This window comes from Elephantulus edwardii, unplaced genomic scaffold, assembly GCF_000299155.1.
Source record: "Elephantulus edwardii isolate Elephantulus edwardi_28Jun2011 unplaced genomic scaffold, EleEdw1.0 scaffold00051, whole genome shotgun sequence".
In the NCBI taxonomy this organism is placed as follows: Eukaryota; Metazoa; Chordata; class Mammalia; order Macroscelidea; family Macroscelididae; genus Elephantulus; species Elephantulus edwardii.
Window position 1 is genome coordinate 7,787,495 of NW_006399801.1, and position 17,422 is coordinate 7,804,916.

General features: G+C 43.2%; 1 protein-coding gene across 1 annotated transcript in view; it reads right to left on the reverse strand.

The window, feature by feature from the left end:
* SIM2 (single-minded family bHLH transcription factor 2) overlaps positions 1-17,422 on the reverse strand; it is a 65,486-nt gene that overhangs the window by 27,931 nt on the left and 20,133 nt on the right. Inside the window, exons 4-6 of the mRNA XM_006886724.1 lie at positions 16,645-16,753; positions 12,746-12,831; positions 2,503-2,702 (exon numbers count right to left, since the gene is read on the reverse strand). Coding sequence (XP_006886786.1) covers positions 2,503-2,702; positions 12,746-12,831; positions 16,645-16,753 — 395 coding nt within the window. The remainder of the gene's footprint in view (positions 1-2,502; positions 2,703-12,745; positions 12,832-16,644; positions 16,754-17,422) is intronic.

Here is a 17,422-nt window from a genome sequence, read left to right on the forward strand (position 1 = left end):
AGAAAGAAAGACTTTCAACCAGGTGAATTGACACAGTGGCTGCAGCAATGGGCTCGAGTGTGTCAGAGATTGTGAGGCTGGCACAGGATAGGACGAGGTTCAGATCTGTTGTTCATAGGGTCGCTACAGTTCTTATTCTTTCGATGGCACCTAACAACAACTCTTAGAAGCTGCTCCTGAGTCAGGAAAGAGTTCTGCTGCCCGGCTGTCAGTATTTCTACCTCACACCTTGCTGGAAAGCCATTTTTCCTTCCTAGAAATGGCCTTTTGTAATGTATGGTCACCCCAAAAAGAGCTGACTTCTCTCCTCCCAAGGAGTCACACTTCTGGGAGGATAGTGGTAACTCTGTAAAGTTACCTTTTTCTATCTTTGAATGGTTAAAAGGTAAATTAACAATTAACCAAACCAGTTTGTATGTTCATCTCCCACCCCTAGCCAGGTAGATTTTGTTCACTTTAATAAAGAATCAATAAATCCTGACTCCAGGACAACCAGAAAAACTTGCATGTTCTTTTTTTCTGCGCAGAATTAATTCCTGTCTGCACTGCCAGGGATCCTGGGGGCCTAGGGGGCTGAAGTATTCACCTTTCAGGTACACTAGACTGTTTACTTTTTAAAATGCTTCCTATTTCTTCTCAGTTTTCCTTTTTTCTGGCAGCCCTGTGGTAGCGAAGAGGAGAGAAGGGGAGAGAAGTAGGCAGGGTTGGCCCAGCTTTTGATAGAAAAGATGTGTAATAGACCTGGCACCTCAAGACGTCTGCACCTGTTTGGGGGATCTAGGCCCAAGTCTTGCCCTGTGGCCCAGCACAACCACAGAATCTGTGGGGTTCCCAACTCAAATCTTTCTCCTCTGCTTGAGGCCAGAGTCTCAAATTAGGTTTTCTCATCATATTTCGATGGGAAAGTCTGCTGTTAGGGACCTCTCCAGGGTACTGAAGAGCAATAGTGTCACTCTGGAGACTAAGGTGCGTCTGATACAGGCTATGGTCTTTGCAATCACTTGTTATGCATCAGAGAGTTTGGACAATGACTAGGGAGGATAGAAGGAGAACTGATGCCTTTGAGCTGTGGTGCTGGAGAAGAGAATGTACCATAGACCGCCAAGAAAACAAACAGATTCATCCTAGAGAGGGTTAAACAGGCTGCTCCTTGGAAGCAAGTGTTCTGGGGCTTTGTTGACATACTTTGGACATGTTGTAAGGAGGGACAGATCCTTGGAGAGGGACATCATGCTTGGGATGGTGGAGGGACAGCACAGCAGGGGAAGGCCCTATAGGAGGTGGATTGATTCAGTGACTGGGGTAATCGGGATGGGTGTGCCAGAGGCAGTGCGACTGGCACAGGATAGAGCCGGGTTTAGGTCGGTTGTACATAGGGTCGCTATGAGTCGCAAACGACTCATCGGCACATAACAACAACAACAGGTAGGAGAGGAAAGTAAAGATATAAGCAGTAATTTTAAGCATGCCTCAGCCTCACCCTCAAAGTCAGCTGAGTTCCCTTCCTGACCCTGGCGTAGACAATGACACCTGAAGACTTTGAGGGCAGGGTTTCCGCCAGGGAAGGTGTTCTTTCTGTGCCCAACTGCATGTTAACAATGTCTGTCAAAGGAACAGTTTCCTCAGCATCACACCAGTCTAAGACTGAAGCCTCACTCCCACACTGCACAGTATGGAAAAGTTCTTTGTCTTAAATTCATACAATGTGATGGAGACACATGGTGTGTGGGTATAATACTAACATCATGGAACAGAAATGGTAATTTGTGCCTACAATACACATTTTCATTTCCAACTCAAGTGATAGTTTGTTGGGTGTTTTTTCGTCTTGGTTTGTTGGGTTGGTGTTCTTTTTGGGTTTGGTTTTGTTTTTTTAGTGCCTAGAAGTTGGCTAAAGGTGCCCCTGCATAGTGTAGATGCTTAAACACACTCAACTATGAGCCAAAAGATTGGCAGCCTCGACTCTCTGAGAGGCACCTTGGAAGACAGGTTTAGCAATCTGTTTCCAAAAGATCATGACTTTCAAAATCCAATGAAGCCCAAGCCTCCTTGGCACACATGGGTCACCATGAGTCAGCATCAGTTTGATGCCAACTAACAACTACAAAGTTGGTTAAACAAACAGCAGCTGCTGTCAAGTCAAAGCTGACTCATAACAGCCTTGTGCGCCTTTCCAAAGGTGCATTTTTCATAAGTAGATTGTTAGGCCTTTCTCCCCAAGCACCTCTATGTGAAATGAAACTCCAACCTTTCAGTTAACAGTTGAGTGCGTTAGCTATTTGAACCACCCAGGGATTCCGCCATTGGTTACTCCAGAGTAGCCAGACTGAGGTCAATGCCTACAATTCACAAATTGTTGTCACTGAATTCCTTTCCACTTCGCATTTCCAGCAAAACTGACCTTATGATTGGGACTAGCTTATTAGTGTAGGTTTCAGGAGTCAATTTCCACCATCAGTCCTGCCCAGAACTTCACAGAGCAGCAGCAGGTGCCAGACTCACCTGGAATCCAGGAAGATCAGCTTCAGGTCAAGGCTGGCCCTGAACATGAACATGTTGCTGTGTAGTTTGATCTCTGTGATGGCACTTGGTGGCAGCGACTGGCCCACGGCCACCAGCCCCACAATCTGGTAACAGGAGTCATACAGGGACATGTCCAGCATATACTGCCTGATCTTCAAATAGCCACTGCAGTGGATGACCTGGGAGAGAGAGGGTAGGATCAGTCACTATGTGTCCATTCGTCCTGGCTCTGGGCCTCCTCATGGACAGGAATGTGGTGGGCTATCTCCCCCACAGAGCTTCTCCCGAGCGGCAGTAGCCAACATTCTGAAGGGTATCCAAGTCATTCCTCAGAAGAAACGAAACTGTGCTTCTTCCTTAGGAAGCACTGCCATCATAAATGACAGGGGTTGTCTTACCCACTGGACTATGTTCAGAATTCTGGCCAAGCTGAGTTAAGATATACCACACTGCCCCTTTCCAACAAAACTCGGTAAAACTAATAGAAGCAGTACAAGAGGCAATCCTGGAGCCCTGAGCATTAAATAACTGGGTACAGAACTAAATCAGACACTGAATAGAAGAAGAAACTGAGAAAAGCTAATAAGATGGAGAAGAGGTCCATCCTGACACAAAGGCTGTAGCAGCCCTGAGCGAGAAGCACAGAAGGCAGTTGCACAGGATTCCCAACAGGACATAGCGTAACTGTGTAGACACACCCAAAGTGTTCCCAATGACAATCTGCAGCCAATGGGAAGAGCCCAGTCTTCCTCAGCCAATGGTCAGAAGAGCATATTCCCCTCACCTCATACCCCTGTGATTAGCAGCACAAGTCACCACTGTCCCCCAAACTACAGTTCCAACTATCAGAGACCAAGATATGAGTTCCCCTCTTCACCATATACTTAGCCCTGACCACCACTTTCCCTTTCTGTGACTGTTACTCCTCCTATCATCCAACAGTCTGAGCTAGTGACAGCAGACCAGTTCAGTTACACACTGGCCACTCAGCCCACCTCTCTCCCACTGACTCAGCTGAATGGCAGCAGTCTGCTCTGGCACAACTTTGTCTATTCACTCTGTCCCTCCTGCCTACCAAGCCGGCTGAGCTCTGTTCCCTCTTCTGCCATCGAGTGAGAGATAATGGAGATTCAATCCCATGCACATTCACCTGCTGCTTCTGCCCCCTTACCCTCCCTGTCAGTCATTGCTCCCTCAAACACCCTTCAAGGGGTGGCAAGCACACAACCCCATTCATATCATCCCATCACTCACACTTGCACCCCCACCATCTGAGAGGCAGGGCCAGTGCAATCATGCACCCAGCTACCTGTCACCTAGCTCCCTATCCAACCACTCCCCTTCTACTAACCAGCCACATGTACCACATCTGCTACCCACTTGGGGAGTGCCACTGTCTGTTCCTATGTCACTGCATTGATGGCAGATAGCAGCCAAGACCCACCCACACACCCTCAGCTGCCTTACAAGATCCGAAAACAGACCCACACTCACACACCCAGCCACTATCCCACCCACCCAAAGACAGGTGGCAAGCACTCCAGGATGCCCAAGACTAGTCACCAAAGTCCCTCATCTGTCCCACCTGCCCAGGCACATCAAAACAAAGCATAACAAACACAGTAAATAAGCATACAATAAATACATTATTGTCAACTAACAAGACAGGGCAAGATGGCCCCACCCAGTTACCAAAAATAAAGAAACAGGAAATTTCGTGAAAAAAAAAAAAATGATAATGGAACTACCAGATTAACTAAAAGGATTTCCATAGTGGGCCTCCCAGGAGATCAAGGAAAAATACAGACAAAAATAAGAGAAAACACAGGCAAAACTCTATTAATAACACAAGAAAATTATACAAGAACAAAGTGAATAAATAACTAGACAAAAAATGTATAAATATGCAGGAGATGAAAATGTCAGAAATAGTGCATTGGAAAGACATAGTAGAGTTGAATTAATGGAAGTAGAAACCAACAAAGTAGAAGACGGTCCCTCAATCCTTATCTATAAAATGAGCAATCAGAAAAAAGAATTTAGAAAAATCAAGAAAGTCAAAGAGTTATGTGAGCACCATCAAGATGAATAATCTTTTTTGTGACTGGAATTCCAGAACAGAAAGAGAATAAAACAACAAAGAAGGGGAAATAACAACACAGAGAAAAAATTTGAAGATTTACAAGCAGAAAATTTCTCTTATACTATAAAAGATGATAAAATATCCATCCAGAAGCTCAATAAACCCCAAATAGTACATGCCACATAAGATATATGATCAAGATACATTATTAGAATGAAAGTTTCTAAAACCAAACACAGAAACCTGAGAGCAGCTTAGGAAAAACAAAATGTTAGCTAAAAAGAAGAAGCAATTAGACCAACCTCTAATTTCTTCACAAAAACTATGCAGGCAAGAAAGCATCATGGGGGAAAAAAACCCCAAAAGAATCTCTACCAATCTCTACACGTTCAGCAAAGTGACTCCTCAAATACGATAGTGAAATCAGGGCATTTCCAAATAAACAGAAATTAAGGGGATTTCTAAAAACCTGAACACCCAGTAAGTACTAAAAACCATCCTTTGGACAGAGAATGAACAATATCAGACAATAACCTGAAATTAAGGCATGTGATGGGAGCTCTGGTGGCCTAGCGGTAAGAAGTTGTGCTGCCATCCGAAGGCACGAAGTTTGAATCTACCAGGGGCTCAGCAGGAGAAGGCACTGGGCAATCTCCTCCTGTGTGATTAACTGCCTCTGAAAATCCTCCAGTGTCCGCTATGAGTTGGTTCTGACTTGACTGTACACAACAAAAAGGCGTATGATAATATCACCCAGAAACCAATCAAAAATAAATAATTTTCAAGTATAAACTATAGAACAATATCGTTGATTTCACATGCAAGCAAGATTCTACCGAAGATTATCCAAAAACGACTGGAACAACATATCAGCAGAGAACTGCCAGAAGTCCAGGCTGGGTTTAGAAGGGGTCGTGGTACTAGGGATATTGTAGCTGATGTTAGATGGATCTTAGCTGAAAGTAGGGAATACCAGAAGAATGTCTATCTGTGTTTCATTGATTATGCAAATGCTCTAACACCTGTGTGGATCATAACAAACTATGGCTGACTCTGAGAAGAATGGGAATCCCAGAACACTTGATCATGCTAATGTGAAACCCATACTTGGACCAAGAGAGGCAGTCGTCAGAACAGAGCAAGGAAACACTACATGGTTCAAAAAGGGTGTACGCCAGGGATGTGTCCTGTATGCAGAACAGATCATCCAGGAGGCTGAGCTCTAAGAGGAGAAGTGTGGTGTCAGGATTGGTGGAAGATTCATCAACAATCTGCATTATGTAGATGACACAACCCTCCTTGCGGAAACTGAGGAGGACCTGAAGCGCTTGCTGCAAAGGGTCAAGGACTGCAGCCTCCAATATGGATTGAGGCTCAATGTCAAGAAGGCAAAAATTCTCACCACTGGACTGGCAGCATCAGGATGGATGGTGAAGAGATTGAGATTGTACACAGCTTTAGTTTGCTTGGCTCCACAGTCAACACTCTCAGCACCAGTAGCCAGGAAATTAAAAGACATATTGCCATGGGAAAGTCTGCTGTTAGTGACCTCTCCAAAGTACTGAAGAGCAATGGTGTCTCTCTGGAGACTGAGGTGCGTCTGACACAAGCCATGGTCTTTGCAATCACTTATTATGCATCAGAGAGTTGGACAATGACTAAGGAGGATAGAAGGAGAACTGATGCCTTTGAGCTGTGGTGCTGGAGAAGAGTACTGAGAATACCATGGACTGCTAGGAAAACAAAGAGATTCATCCTGGAAAGGGTTAAACCGGGCGGCTCCCTGGAGGCAAAGATTCTGAGGCTCCGTCTAACATAGTTTGGACATGTTGTAAGGAGGGACAGGTCCTTGAAGCGGGACATCATGCTTGGGAGGGTGGAGGGACGGCGCAGGAGGGGAAGGCCCTCTATGAGGTGAATTGATTCAGTGACTAGGGTAATCAGGATGGGTGTGTCGGAGACGGTGCGATTGGCACAGGACAAAGCAGAGTTTAGGGCTGTTGTACATAGGGTCGCTATGAGTTTCAAGTGACTGGATGACACATAACAACAACAACAACAACAAAATAAAGCTACAAGAGTAAAAATGGGAAACTGAAGACATAAATCTAGCACTTATCATAGTTTAAAAAAAGGGGGGAATGAATGAATGATGTATTTACAGAGCTTCCATATGGTCAGGAAGTTAAGGTGATACCTTAAGTTTTAAGCTTAGGAAGAAAAAATAAAATTCCAGGGCAATCATAAAGAAAATTAATAAACCTCACCAAAAGAAAAAAATCACAAAGATTCGGTAAATGCAAAATCAGTGGCATTGAAGAAAAGGAAAAAAACAAACAACAAAATCTCCAAACCTTCCAAGAACAAAAGAATCAAGGACCCTGGTGTCATCATGCATGGTGTGTAGGATTTATAAGCAAAAGAATCAATCACAGAAAAGTATACAAAACAAAAATAAACACCACCACACATACACAAAAGCACAATAAAATAACAGCACCCAACTCATACCTATCAGTAACAACACTGAACATAAATGGATTGAATGAACCAGTCAAGACACACTTGAGTGGCAGAATCCATGCAAGACCCACACCTTCAACACAAGGTAAAAAGCACTGGTGGCCTAGTGGCAAGAAACAGTGCTGTACTCCCAAAGCCACACTGTTCAAATCCACCAGCTGTTCTGAAGGAGAAGGATGGGCAATCTCCTCCTGTGTGATTACCTGCCTCTGAAAGCCCACCAGAGAGTCAGCTACGGGGCCATTCTGACTCAATGGCATACAATAATAATCAAAGAACAGGAAAGAACATATCAAGTAAATGACAGAATAAAAAGAGGAAAAGTTGGCAATGTTAATCTCTGATAACATAAAATTGAAGGCAAAAACTAGCTTAAGAGACAAGGAAGAACATTATATAATAATTAAAGAAAGGCCAACCCAACAGCCATAATAAATATTTATGCATCCAATAATAAGAGTTCTAAAATACATAAAACAAACTCAGAAGAACTAAAAAGATAAATGGAGAACTCTGTAATTAAGAGCAGGAGGTTTTTAACATATTATTTTAAATGAAGGACAAAACTAGAAAGAAAATCAGCAAATATATATTTCATAGATACTTACAGAACATGCCATTTAGTAGTAGGGAGCTCTGGTGGCCTAGGTGCACTACAATCCCAAAGGCATGTGATTCAAATCCACCAGCCACTCCTTGAAACTAAGATGGGCAACCTTTTGAGGGAAAGATGTGCAATCTCCTCCCATAAAATTTACTGCCTCAGAAACCCCCCTGGAAGATCAGTTATGGGTCAGCTCCGACCTGATGATACACAACAACCGTTCCACAACAGCACAGGACTCAGTCTTCAAAATAGACTATGCGTTAGGTCACAAAGCAAACATTATTACATTTTAAAATAGGAAAATAATACAAAGGATCTTTTCAAACCACAATTCTACCAAATAAGAAATTAATAACTAGAACAAGAAAAGTACTTTTAAAAACATGGAAACTGTATGGGCGACCCTGGAGGACATTATGCTGAGTGAAATATCTCAGTCACAAAAGGACAGATACTATATGGTGCCACTGTTGTAGAATGAGGCTGATTATCAGGGTGGGGTAAGACTGAGAAAAACTGGATAAATTATGTTTGCTGCACTGAAACCAATGAGGGAGAGAATAGTTTAAAAGTAATATATTTTAGGGCATTATGATTATTATAAGAGTCCAGAATGAGGGTTGCAGAGTGGAGTATACTCGGGGTGGGGTTTTGCGGGGGAGATTGTGTACCAATGAAGGAGTTTTTCTTTTGCTTTTCAAGGAGAGGAGCGAACTGGGGGTGGGGGTGGGGTGGGCAGGGAGAAAAGTGCAACAATGAATGAATGAAAGTCCAAAATCTCTGTAGATGTTCATTGAAATTAATAAAATATCCAAAAAACAAACACATGGAAAGTGGATAGCGCCCTGATTAAAATCCATTGAATATTAGAAGATATTTTTTTGAATCTTAGACTCAAGCAAGGATGAAAACAAGGCATATTTGGAACACAGCAAAAACAATATTCAGAGGTCAATTTATAATAATTACTGTTCACTTGAAAAATGAACAAAGATCAAAAAGAAATACCTAGACACCACAAATTCCAGCAAATAGTAAAGAGAAAGAAAACCAGAAGTCATTAGAAGGCAAGATTAATAAAAATCAGAGCAGAAGTAAATAAAGCAAAAATAATACACATAATCAACAAGGCTAGAAGTTAGTTCTTCAAAATGGTTAATAAAATTGACAAATTACTTCCCAGAGTGTCAGAAAAAGAGAAAATGCAAATAACTTAAATAGGAGATGAAATGGGTGGGGCTATTAAAGAATCAACTGAAATAACAAGGATGATAATAAAATACTATGAATATAGTTGAGCAAATGTGAAAACCTAGAAAAAATGGACAAATTTCTAAAAACATAACACCTACTTAAGAGGCCACTAAGCCATCGCAGGAACATGAAAACAACCCAAATGTCCAACCACAACTGAATGGACTGAGAAATTAGGGTACATTCACACAATGGAATACTACGCAGCATTCAGGAGCAACAATTAAAAAAAAAAAAAAAGAAGACAAAGATTCTCACCACTGGACCAATTGGCAGTATCAGGATGCATGGTGAAGAAATTGGGATTGTACACAGCTTTAGTTTGCTTGGCTCCACAGTCAACACTCTTGGCACCAGTTGTTGTTGTTGTTGTTATGTGCTGTCGAGTCGTTTGCGACTCATATCGACCCTATGTACAACAGCCCTAAACCCCGCTCTATTCTGTGCCAATCGCATTGCTTCTGACACACCCATCCCGATTACCCCAGTCACAGTAGCCAGGAAATTAAAAGGCGCATTGCCATGGGAAAGTCTGCTGTTAGGGACCTCTTCCAAGTACTTAAGAGCAATGGCGTCTCTCTGGAGACTAAGGTTCATTTGATACAGGCCATGGTCTTCACAATCACTTGTTATGCATCAGAGAGTTGGACAATGACCAAGGAGAATAGAAGGAGAATTGATGACTTTGAGCTGTGGTGCTGGAGAAGAGTATTGAGAATACCATGGACTGCTAGGAAAACAAACAAATTCGTCCTAGAAAGGGTTAAACTGGGTGGCTCCTTGGAGGCAAGGATTCTGCAGCTCCGTCTAACATACTTTGGACATGTTGTGAGGAGAGACTAGTCCTTGGAGAAGGACATCATGCTTGGGAGGGTGGAAGGATGGCGCAGGAGGGGAAGGCCCTCTATGAGGTGGATTGATTTAGTGACTGGGATAATCGGGATGGGAGTGTCAGAGACAGTGCTATTGGCACAGGACAGAGCAGAGTTTAGGGCTACTGTACATAGGGTCGCTATGAGTTGCAAGCGAGTCGATGGCACATAACAACAACAACAACATAACTTAGGAGAGACTGGAGAGCATTATGAAGATTGAAGTAAGTCAGTCTCTTAAGGACAAATACTTCATAAGACCATTATGGTAAAACCAGAAGGCTAACTAGTAAGTATGTATTGAGATTCAACGGGGGAAGGAGTGGCAGCAGAGGAGTGAGGATATGTAAAGGTGAAACCAGAGTTGTACAGTGTGGTGGGTGGAGAGAGAGGGTGAAGGAAATGGGAAGGACCAACAGGGGCCTGAAAAGACAGGGTAATGATGGGCAAGGTCCAATGATGATTGATTTTAGAAAACATAATGCATGGGATGATTATATGAAACACAATATGAATGAAGAATAGTGTGAAACACATGTATATGAACTTTGTGAGCAAACCAATATAAAATTAAAGGAAAGAAAAAAATAAAGAGGTCATTTAAAAACAAAACAACAAAAACACTACACTGCACAACGAAAAAACCTCTCTCAACCATAACAAATGTCCTGGTCCAGACAAGTTTACTGAAGCATGTTACCAATTTTTCAAGGAAGAGCTGACATTGATATGACTCAAATTATGCTAGAACAGAGGCGGTCCAGCATGTACCCAAATTCATTCATGAAATAGGTATGGCCATGATCAAACCTGGGCAAGAGCACAACTGAAAAGGAAAACTATACTTCAGTATCTTTCATAAAAGAGAGATGCAAAAATTTGCAGCAAAATCCTAGCCAACAGAATCCATTTGATAAAACCCAACATCTTTCCTGATAAAAACTCTCAGCAAAACGGTAAGAGTAGAGAAATTTCTCAATGTAATTAAGAATATATACACAAAACAAATGGCCAACATTCTTCTCAGTGGTTGTTAATATGTACCTTTGAGTCGTAACCTACTCGTCGCACACCCTCTTGCCTCAATAAATGTTAACATCATTAACAGGGATGGTAAACAGCTGATATTCTCCTATTAAGGCTTTCCTCTGGGATTCCTCAACACAGCCACAGTCTTTAGAGCTGGGATGAATCTTAAAATCTTTAGTCAGTTCTTTCATTTCACTGGTCAGAAAACTGAGGACAAGAGAGGAACCATGTTTTGCTTTAAGATTAGACAGTAAGAGCAAAAATCACTGTGGACCCAGGATTCCTAAAGAATGTCTGCTGGGAGGAGACTGATGCTGGGGGCTTCTTGGTCCAGACCCAAAGTGACTTAGAATTTGGGACAGCAAAGAAGAAAGATGGCCCCAAACTCTATCCCCAAAGTAAGGTAAAGGTCAAAGAGACGAGTCTGAAGAGGCATTCAAAAGAGGGGCTTGAGTAGAGGTTGAGAAGGAGGACCAGTGAGAGAGTCAGGGAGGAGAACTCCAGGGGAGGACAAAGGTACAAATGCATCCCACACTCTCCCTTTCTCTTTTAAAATGCAAATACTCCTGGGAAAAGTCTCCAGCTCCAGTGTGAATGGGCAGCTGACCTCTCTCCTCTGAGATGGGAGAACCCTTGAGGGTGGAATGTGAGAAGCTGCACAGAGCAAAGGGGAGAGCTGAAGGGACCAGTGCGGTCCTCCACTTCCACCTTCCTCCCCTTCCCCACCCTCTGGAAGGGGCTCACTCTAAAGCTGATGCACAATATCAGTGCCTCAGTGGGGTCTCATGAGGAACTCACTACTGGATTCTGGGGTTAATAGCAACAGTGTGATGTCTGGAAGAGAATCACTCAGCAAAGAAGGCTGGACACAGAGGTCCAGCTCGGACACGTAGCATGACGTGTCCTTCCACCAGCCACTTCACCCCTCAAGACTCATGCCTTGATGATATCTATGTTGTGTGCAGATGAGATCAGGAACAATTCAAAGGGCTGCTATGGCAATCCATTCAAATGAACGAAATGAGCCGCTCCTGAGCTAAGCTCTATTTTGTTCCTTAAAGTGGGCTTTCTTGCTGTCATTAGCATACACATCATCATCACTATCATGTTATAAATTCTGTTGGGCATTCCAGGAGTGAGAGTAATGCTTCCATGCTGTTCACTGCCAGCCCAGGAGCTTATGCAGCTCTTCAGTTAATTCTAGGCCAGCTGCACCAGTAAGACCAACTTATATGCAAAATAGAACTTGCACCTGCAAGTGTCATTATGGGCAGGCATACTGAGCCATTATGCTGAGTAAAATAAGTCAGTCACAAAAAGACAAAAAGTGAAGATCCGTCTTACAAGAAATACCTAGAAGAGACAGGGACAGAGACCAATTTATCAGCCATCATCACTAAGAGCAGATAGGCAGACGAGAAAAGGGAGGACTCACTGCTTAGGGGCCCTGAGCTTCTGCAAAGGGGTATGGGAAAATGTGGAAACAGATAAGGGTGATGATTGGACAACATGGTTAATGTAATCAGTGTCACATGTACATAAGGTTACTGAAATGTCAACTATTTTGTTACGTGTATGCTTATCATAGAAAAGAAACTTCAAAAAATACAATTTAAACCAATAATTCTTTGATTCATTTTCTTTTCTAGGAAAAAAAAGTATGTTTTTATGCAGAATATATTGAAATCTGATCCACATGGAATATCGTCTTAAAACTCCAGCTCATCTGTATAAAAAAAAGTCTTGTGTTCTTGTTACCATCCTTTCTGTAGATGTTCTGAGTGGGAAAGAGAATCTTAAAGATACTGGGAGGACCCTGGACCACTGCCGTCTTCCCACAAGCGCTTCTCCTACCTTGTATCCACTGCACGTCAGGCCCGCATTCCTTTTTGCCAAGACACACTTCATTCGAAGAAAGAATGACCGCTCTATCTCATACTCTGAAAGCAGCAGGAAAGTTAGATTGGCAAGCTGTCCCGCCCACGATGTTCCCTTCAGCTTAATTTCACCCCTTTCCCCCAACATTGATCCTCAGAACCAGGTGTCCCTCAAGTCAACAGGTGTTGACTCCATGCACAAACATGTACTTGTCTATCCAGGAGTTCAGTGAACATGACTGGAAATGGCATCACTGCCTGAATTACTCTCTGGTCAGCTAGCCAGCAGTTTCATTCTCAGGCACATTGTCTTTATAGTCTATTCAATGCTGGATGTTGTCAACGAGTCAGCACTAAGCTACTAACAGTTACTATCAGCTGTGGGTTCAAACCTCCTCAGAGACACGCTGGAAGAACTGTTTCCAAAAGGCTGCAGGTATGAGAGCTCTACAGAGCAGTTCTAGCTGCAATGCACGGGGCCACCACGAGTTGCACTTGACTCGATGGCAACTGGGAATATTCAATGCTGCCTTGATGGCCTGAAAAGGGTTTCTCTGAGTTACTTGGTGGAAGATTAATCTGAAAACTTTATTTATTTATTAGTTCTCAGAATCATGAAGGAAGCAGAGACCTCCTGCTTGCTTGTCCAGGTCCTACACCCAGAAGACTCACCCTGTGTCTGAGATCTGGGCTGGGAGTGCCTGGTCTAGGCCTATTTGTGGCTGCTGCCATAAGGTCCAAGTGAACAAAAAAGGAAAACCCTCAAAGTGTCAACTGGTGGCAAATGAGCAGGCTCAGTGTAGCTCCATCTGCCTATGGTCCCCTCCTGATGGCCGCAGAGTGGCTTGACATCTGGAGACTTGCCTTGGTCATTCCTGGGACAACTACCTGAATGAACCTGCCAGGTATGGTCCAACATCTGACTCCCTCAGGATAGCAGAGAGTAAGTACAAGTCACAAAAGCAGCTCCTGTTTACTGGTAGAGCAAGCCCATCATCCCACGCCTCCCACCACCCAAGGCCGTGACCTCCAAGACAGCCCAGCCATGTGGACAGGGGCCAGATCCAAACAGACCTGCTTGGCTAGGTCTCAGCTTTGGCCTCACTCTCCAGGATCTTCTCCTCCCATTTTATTCTCTTCTCTGACCAATAATTCCTTCTGTACACATATCTTAACTCATTATTATCAAAGTAAATGAGTCATATGAGGAAACACTCTTTGCTCATCCTAAGCCACAAAGAGAAACCTATGCATGCTTCTAGTGAGGATAAAATCACTCCCATTTAATAGCCAGACATTTGGTAGAGGTTAATAAATTAATTCAAAAGAAAGATAACTGCTAAAAGCAGAAGTCAGGTCTGTCTTTCTGCTTGTCTCTGAAGGAAGTCAGGGAATCACCTCAGGGATTCCCAACACACAGATGGAGAGGCTGCCATATTTTACCCACAATTCCTTCTCCAGCAGGTCAGAACCTGTGGGCATAAAACTTCCTCTTAATGTGGCTGCAACTTCTGAGCCATTTCTACACAAGCACTGATGTGTAAAAACTCGGGTCTGAAAAACATCAGCCAGTAATTATTATTCTATTTGGAGAAGTGTTCATTTCTCATGCAATTACCAAACAACAATAAGTCAATCACAGAAACTTAGCTCTGTGAATAGAGTGTTTGTAAACCTCAAGCCCTACATTACTCAGTTGGCTGTTGAAATTAATCACTGTTGTTCCCCCTCTGCTACCATTACTACATCTCAGGCTTGAAGTGCGCGGAGACTAGACATAAAAGGGTCTAGTGATAGTTCTGAATCTATCTATACATTTAATATATAATATAGACTTTGAACATATATATCTATACTATCTGTAGTGAATCTATACTATATTCTATGGTGATAAATGAATCTAATGGTTCACTTGCTTTCATTTTGCAAGTAGTCTTCCCAAGGCTATGATACAGAAAGTATAAAGTGGACCAAAGGCTAAGGAGAGAAAGTCTATACCCATGCAACAATGAACAGATTATAATTTTTAAAACAGACACAACACTATGTTCTGAGGAGTCATTCTGATGCCTACTAACATTGTCCAAATTTAAACAACTCTAAGGGATTATGTTCTATTTTACTCTTCATTTGGTTAGGAGTTATTTCTTCAGAGTCATTATTCATATTCATTTATGCAGCCACACCATTTTCTAGGACTTCGGAATCAAAGCTCATTGGTCTTTAACTCACCTCCTAGGGTGTTCTCCACTCCTCTGCTTCTGGACTAGGCTACAACCAAGCCACTCCTCTCAGAAACCAACATACCTCCAGTATCACTTCTTGGTAAGGAACTCTCAGACCCACTGTTATTTGTGGAGCTAGAGCCTGGAGCCTCAAAGCTGCACTGTTAAGGGGGTTTTTTGAAACTTGAGTGTGCTACTCCTCATTCTATTCTCCTAACCTTAGGCTGGCCTTTCTCAGAAGGCAGCAACAAGAATGAAACCCATTTTTTCTACATCTAGCCACTCTATTCTCACCATTTCTTGAAGTTCTTTCATTTGAATTAGGTTCCACTGGGGAATTTTGGCCAAGTTTGAATATTGTAATCTAACACAGACAAGATGAATTAATATGCCAGTTGGCCTTATAGGACAGTAAGAAGGATAAAAGTCCAGAGCCCCTGGCAAAAGCTCTACCTTCCTAGCACTCATCACAATCAAACTTTAAAGGGTCTTCCGTACAATGATGTGTCCCATGTCTTCTCCAGTGAACAATAACCACATGTCTTCCTGCCACGAAGTTTAACAGTAGGAATTCACTCTGTGTGTGCTAAATGAATGACAGGGAGCTGCCAGCAGGAAAAGGAGGGATCGAGCCAGGGCTGTGAAATGGCCAAGGACTTCCTCACTGAGTCCACAGGTCTCGGAATACTGTCTTCAAATGAAAGGGGCAAGTATATATACACGACTACAAAATAAGTCAGTGATCTGAGGGAGAGATTTGATCCAAGATAGACATGTGATCCAGGGAATTACCCAGAGGTTACTACCCTAACATTCAGACATACTTCCAGAAAAAAGTTGTTGAAACAAGTCGTGATATGGTTAGACAATTTGCTTTTTTATTAGCATATGTGGAAGCAGGAGTGACATCCACTTCCTAAATAACATGCCTCTGGAAACTCTATAAACTTTGATAAATGTCAGTAGTTAGTTGTAGAGGGGCTTCAAGGCTTTTGTTCATAGGGTCACAGTGAGTCATGCTCAACTGGGAAACCATCAACAACAACATCAACAATTAGCATATGATGTAACACAATCCTGCTGTAAGTCTGATAGCTCCTGAAATTTTGAATCAGCGGTATTTTTAAACATCTGCAACAACTGTAATGTGATATGTAACATGATAGGAAAATATTTTATCTCTGGTTGAAAAAGCCACAGGTACCAACTGGTAGCTCTAATACGGCTTATATTCTCTGCAGCTATGACCCAAAGAAATGCTGATTTCCAACAAGAGACAATAAAGGTGTCCCTTTCTCCATGGCATTAACAGAGCCCTATCTCTACCCCTGAACTCCTCAATGAAGAAGTCCAGGGCTTTTACTTACAGTGCTGCTTCCCAGTGAATTTTAAATCAGGAACACATTAGAGGAGACACTGTGCCCTACCCTGTACCTAATACAATCTGGCACATAATAGAGGCTCAATAGATACCTGGGTGAAGGACAAAACGATAAAGGGAAATGACCACTTGGGGGAAGCTGGGGATTTTCTGGAGAGGCTGTGGCTGGCCCCCCTGGTGCCCTTGGCATATGGGCAGAAAAGCCCTAGGCTCACATTTAAGAGCACTGTCTGAGCTCCCTGCTGGCTTCCTCTCATCTGGAAGAAATACCTTGGAGGAGGTGGTGGTGAAGAGGCTGGTGGGCTGCTAGGACAGCTGTCATCTCGTCGTGGTCCGAAGGATGGATGTACTCATAAATACTGTTGCCTGTGAGCTCCACCTGCCGCAGGAGGGAAAGGTCAGAAATGTCACTGGGCTCTCTCCAGGACTGCTGGGGGGCAGGGGGCAGGTGTGTCACAGCCACACACTCTTCCAAGACAGGCTGTGAGTTCTTAGGACCCACAGGGAGTCCCAAATACTTAAGCTCTTTGTCTTCACAAACCATCAAATCAACCATGACTCATAGCGACCCTGCGAACAATGGATCTGAACTCTGCTCTACCCTGTGCCATCCTCACAATTGATTTCCCCTCCACCAGAGCCCACAGTTGCAGTCTCTGTGTCAGTGCATCTTGTCTCAACACTTTCTCAGACACTCCACCTTTCCCACAGTGATGTCATTTTCCAAGGTCTGGCCCATCCTGATAACAGTCCAAGTCTTACCATCTTTGCCTCTAAGGAACACCCTCAATTGTCCTTCCTCCACTAAAGACTTGTTGGTTCTTTTGACAGACCAAGGGCTATTCAACTCCCAGACAAAAAGCTAGCAGCTGGAAGCCACTCCAGAAGAGGAGCCTGGAGCAGTTCTTTTCTGCACCCATAGGGTCACCATGAGTAAAGGCTGACTAGGAGACGCTAACAATACAGCCCACATCTTCACCAAATGTGGGGCTTTCTTCTTGGCTCAAGGAGCATGCTGCTGAGACTTGAATTAAACCTGCTGAGTCCT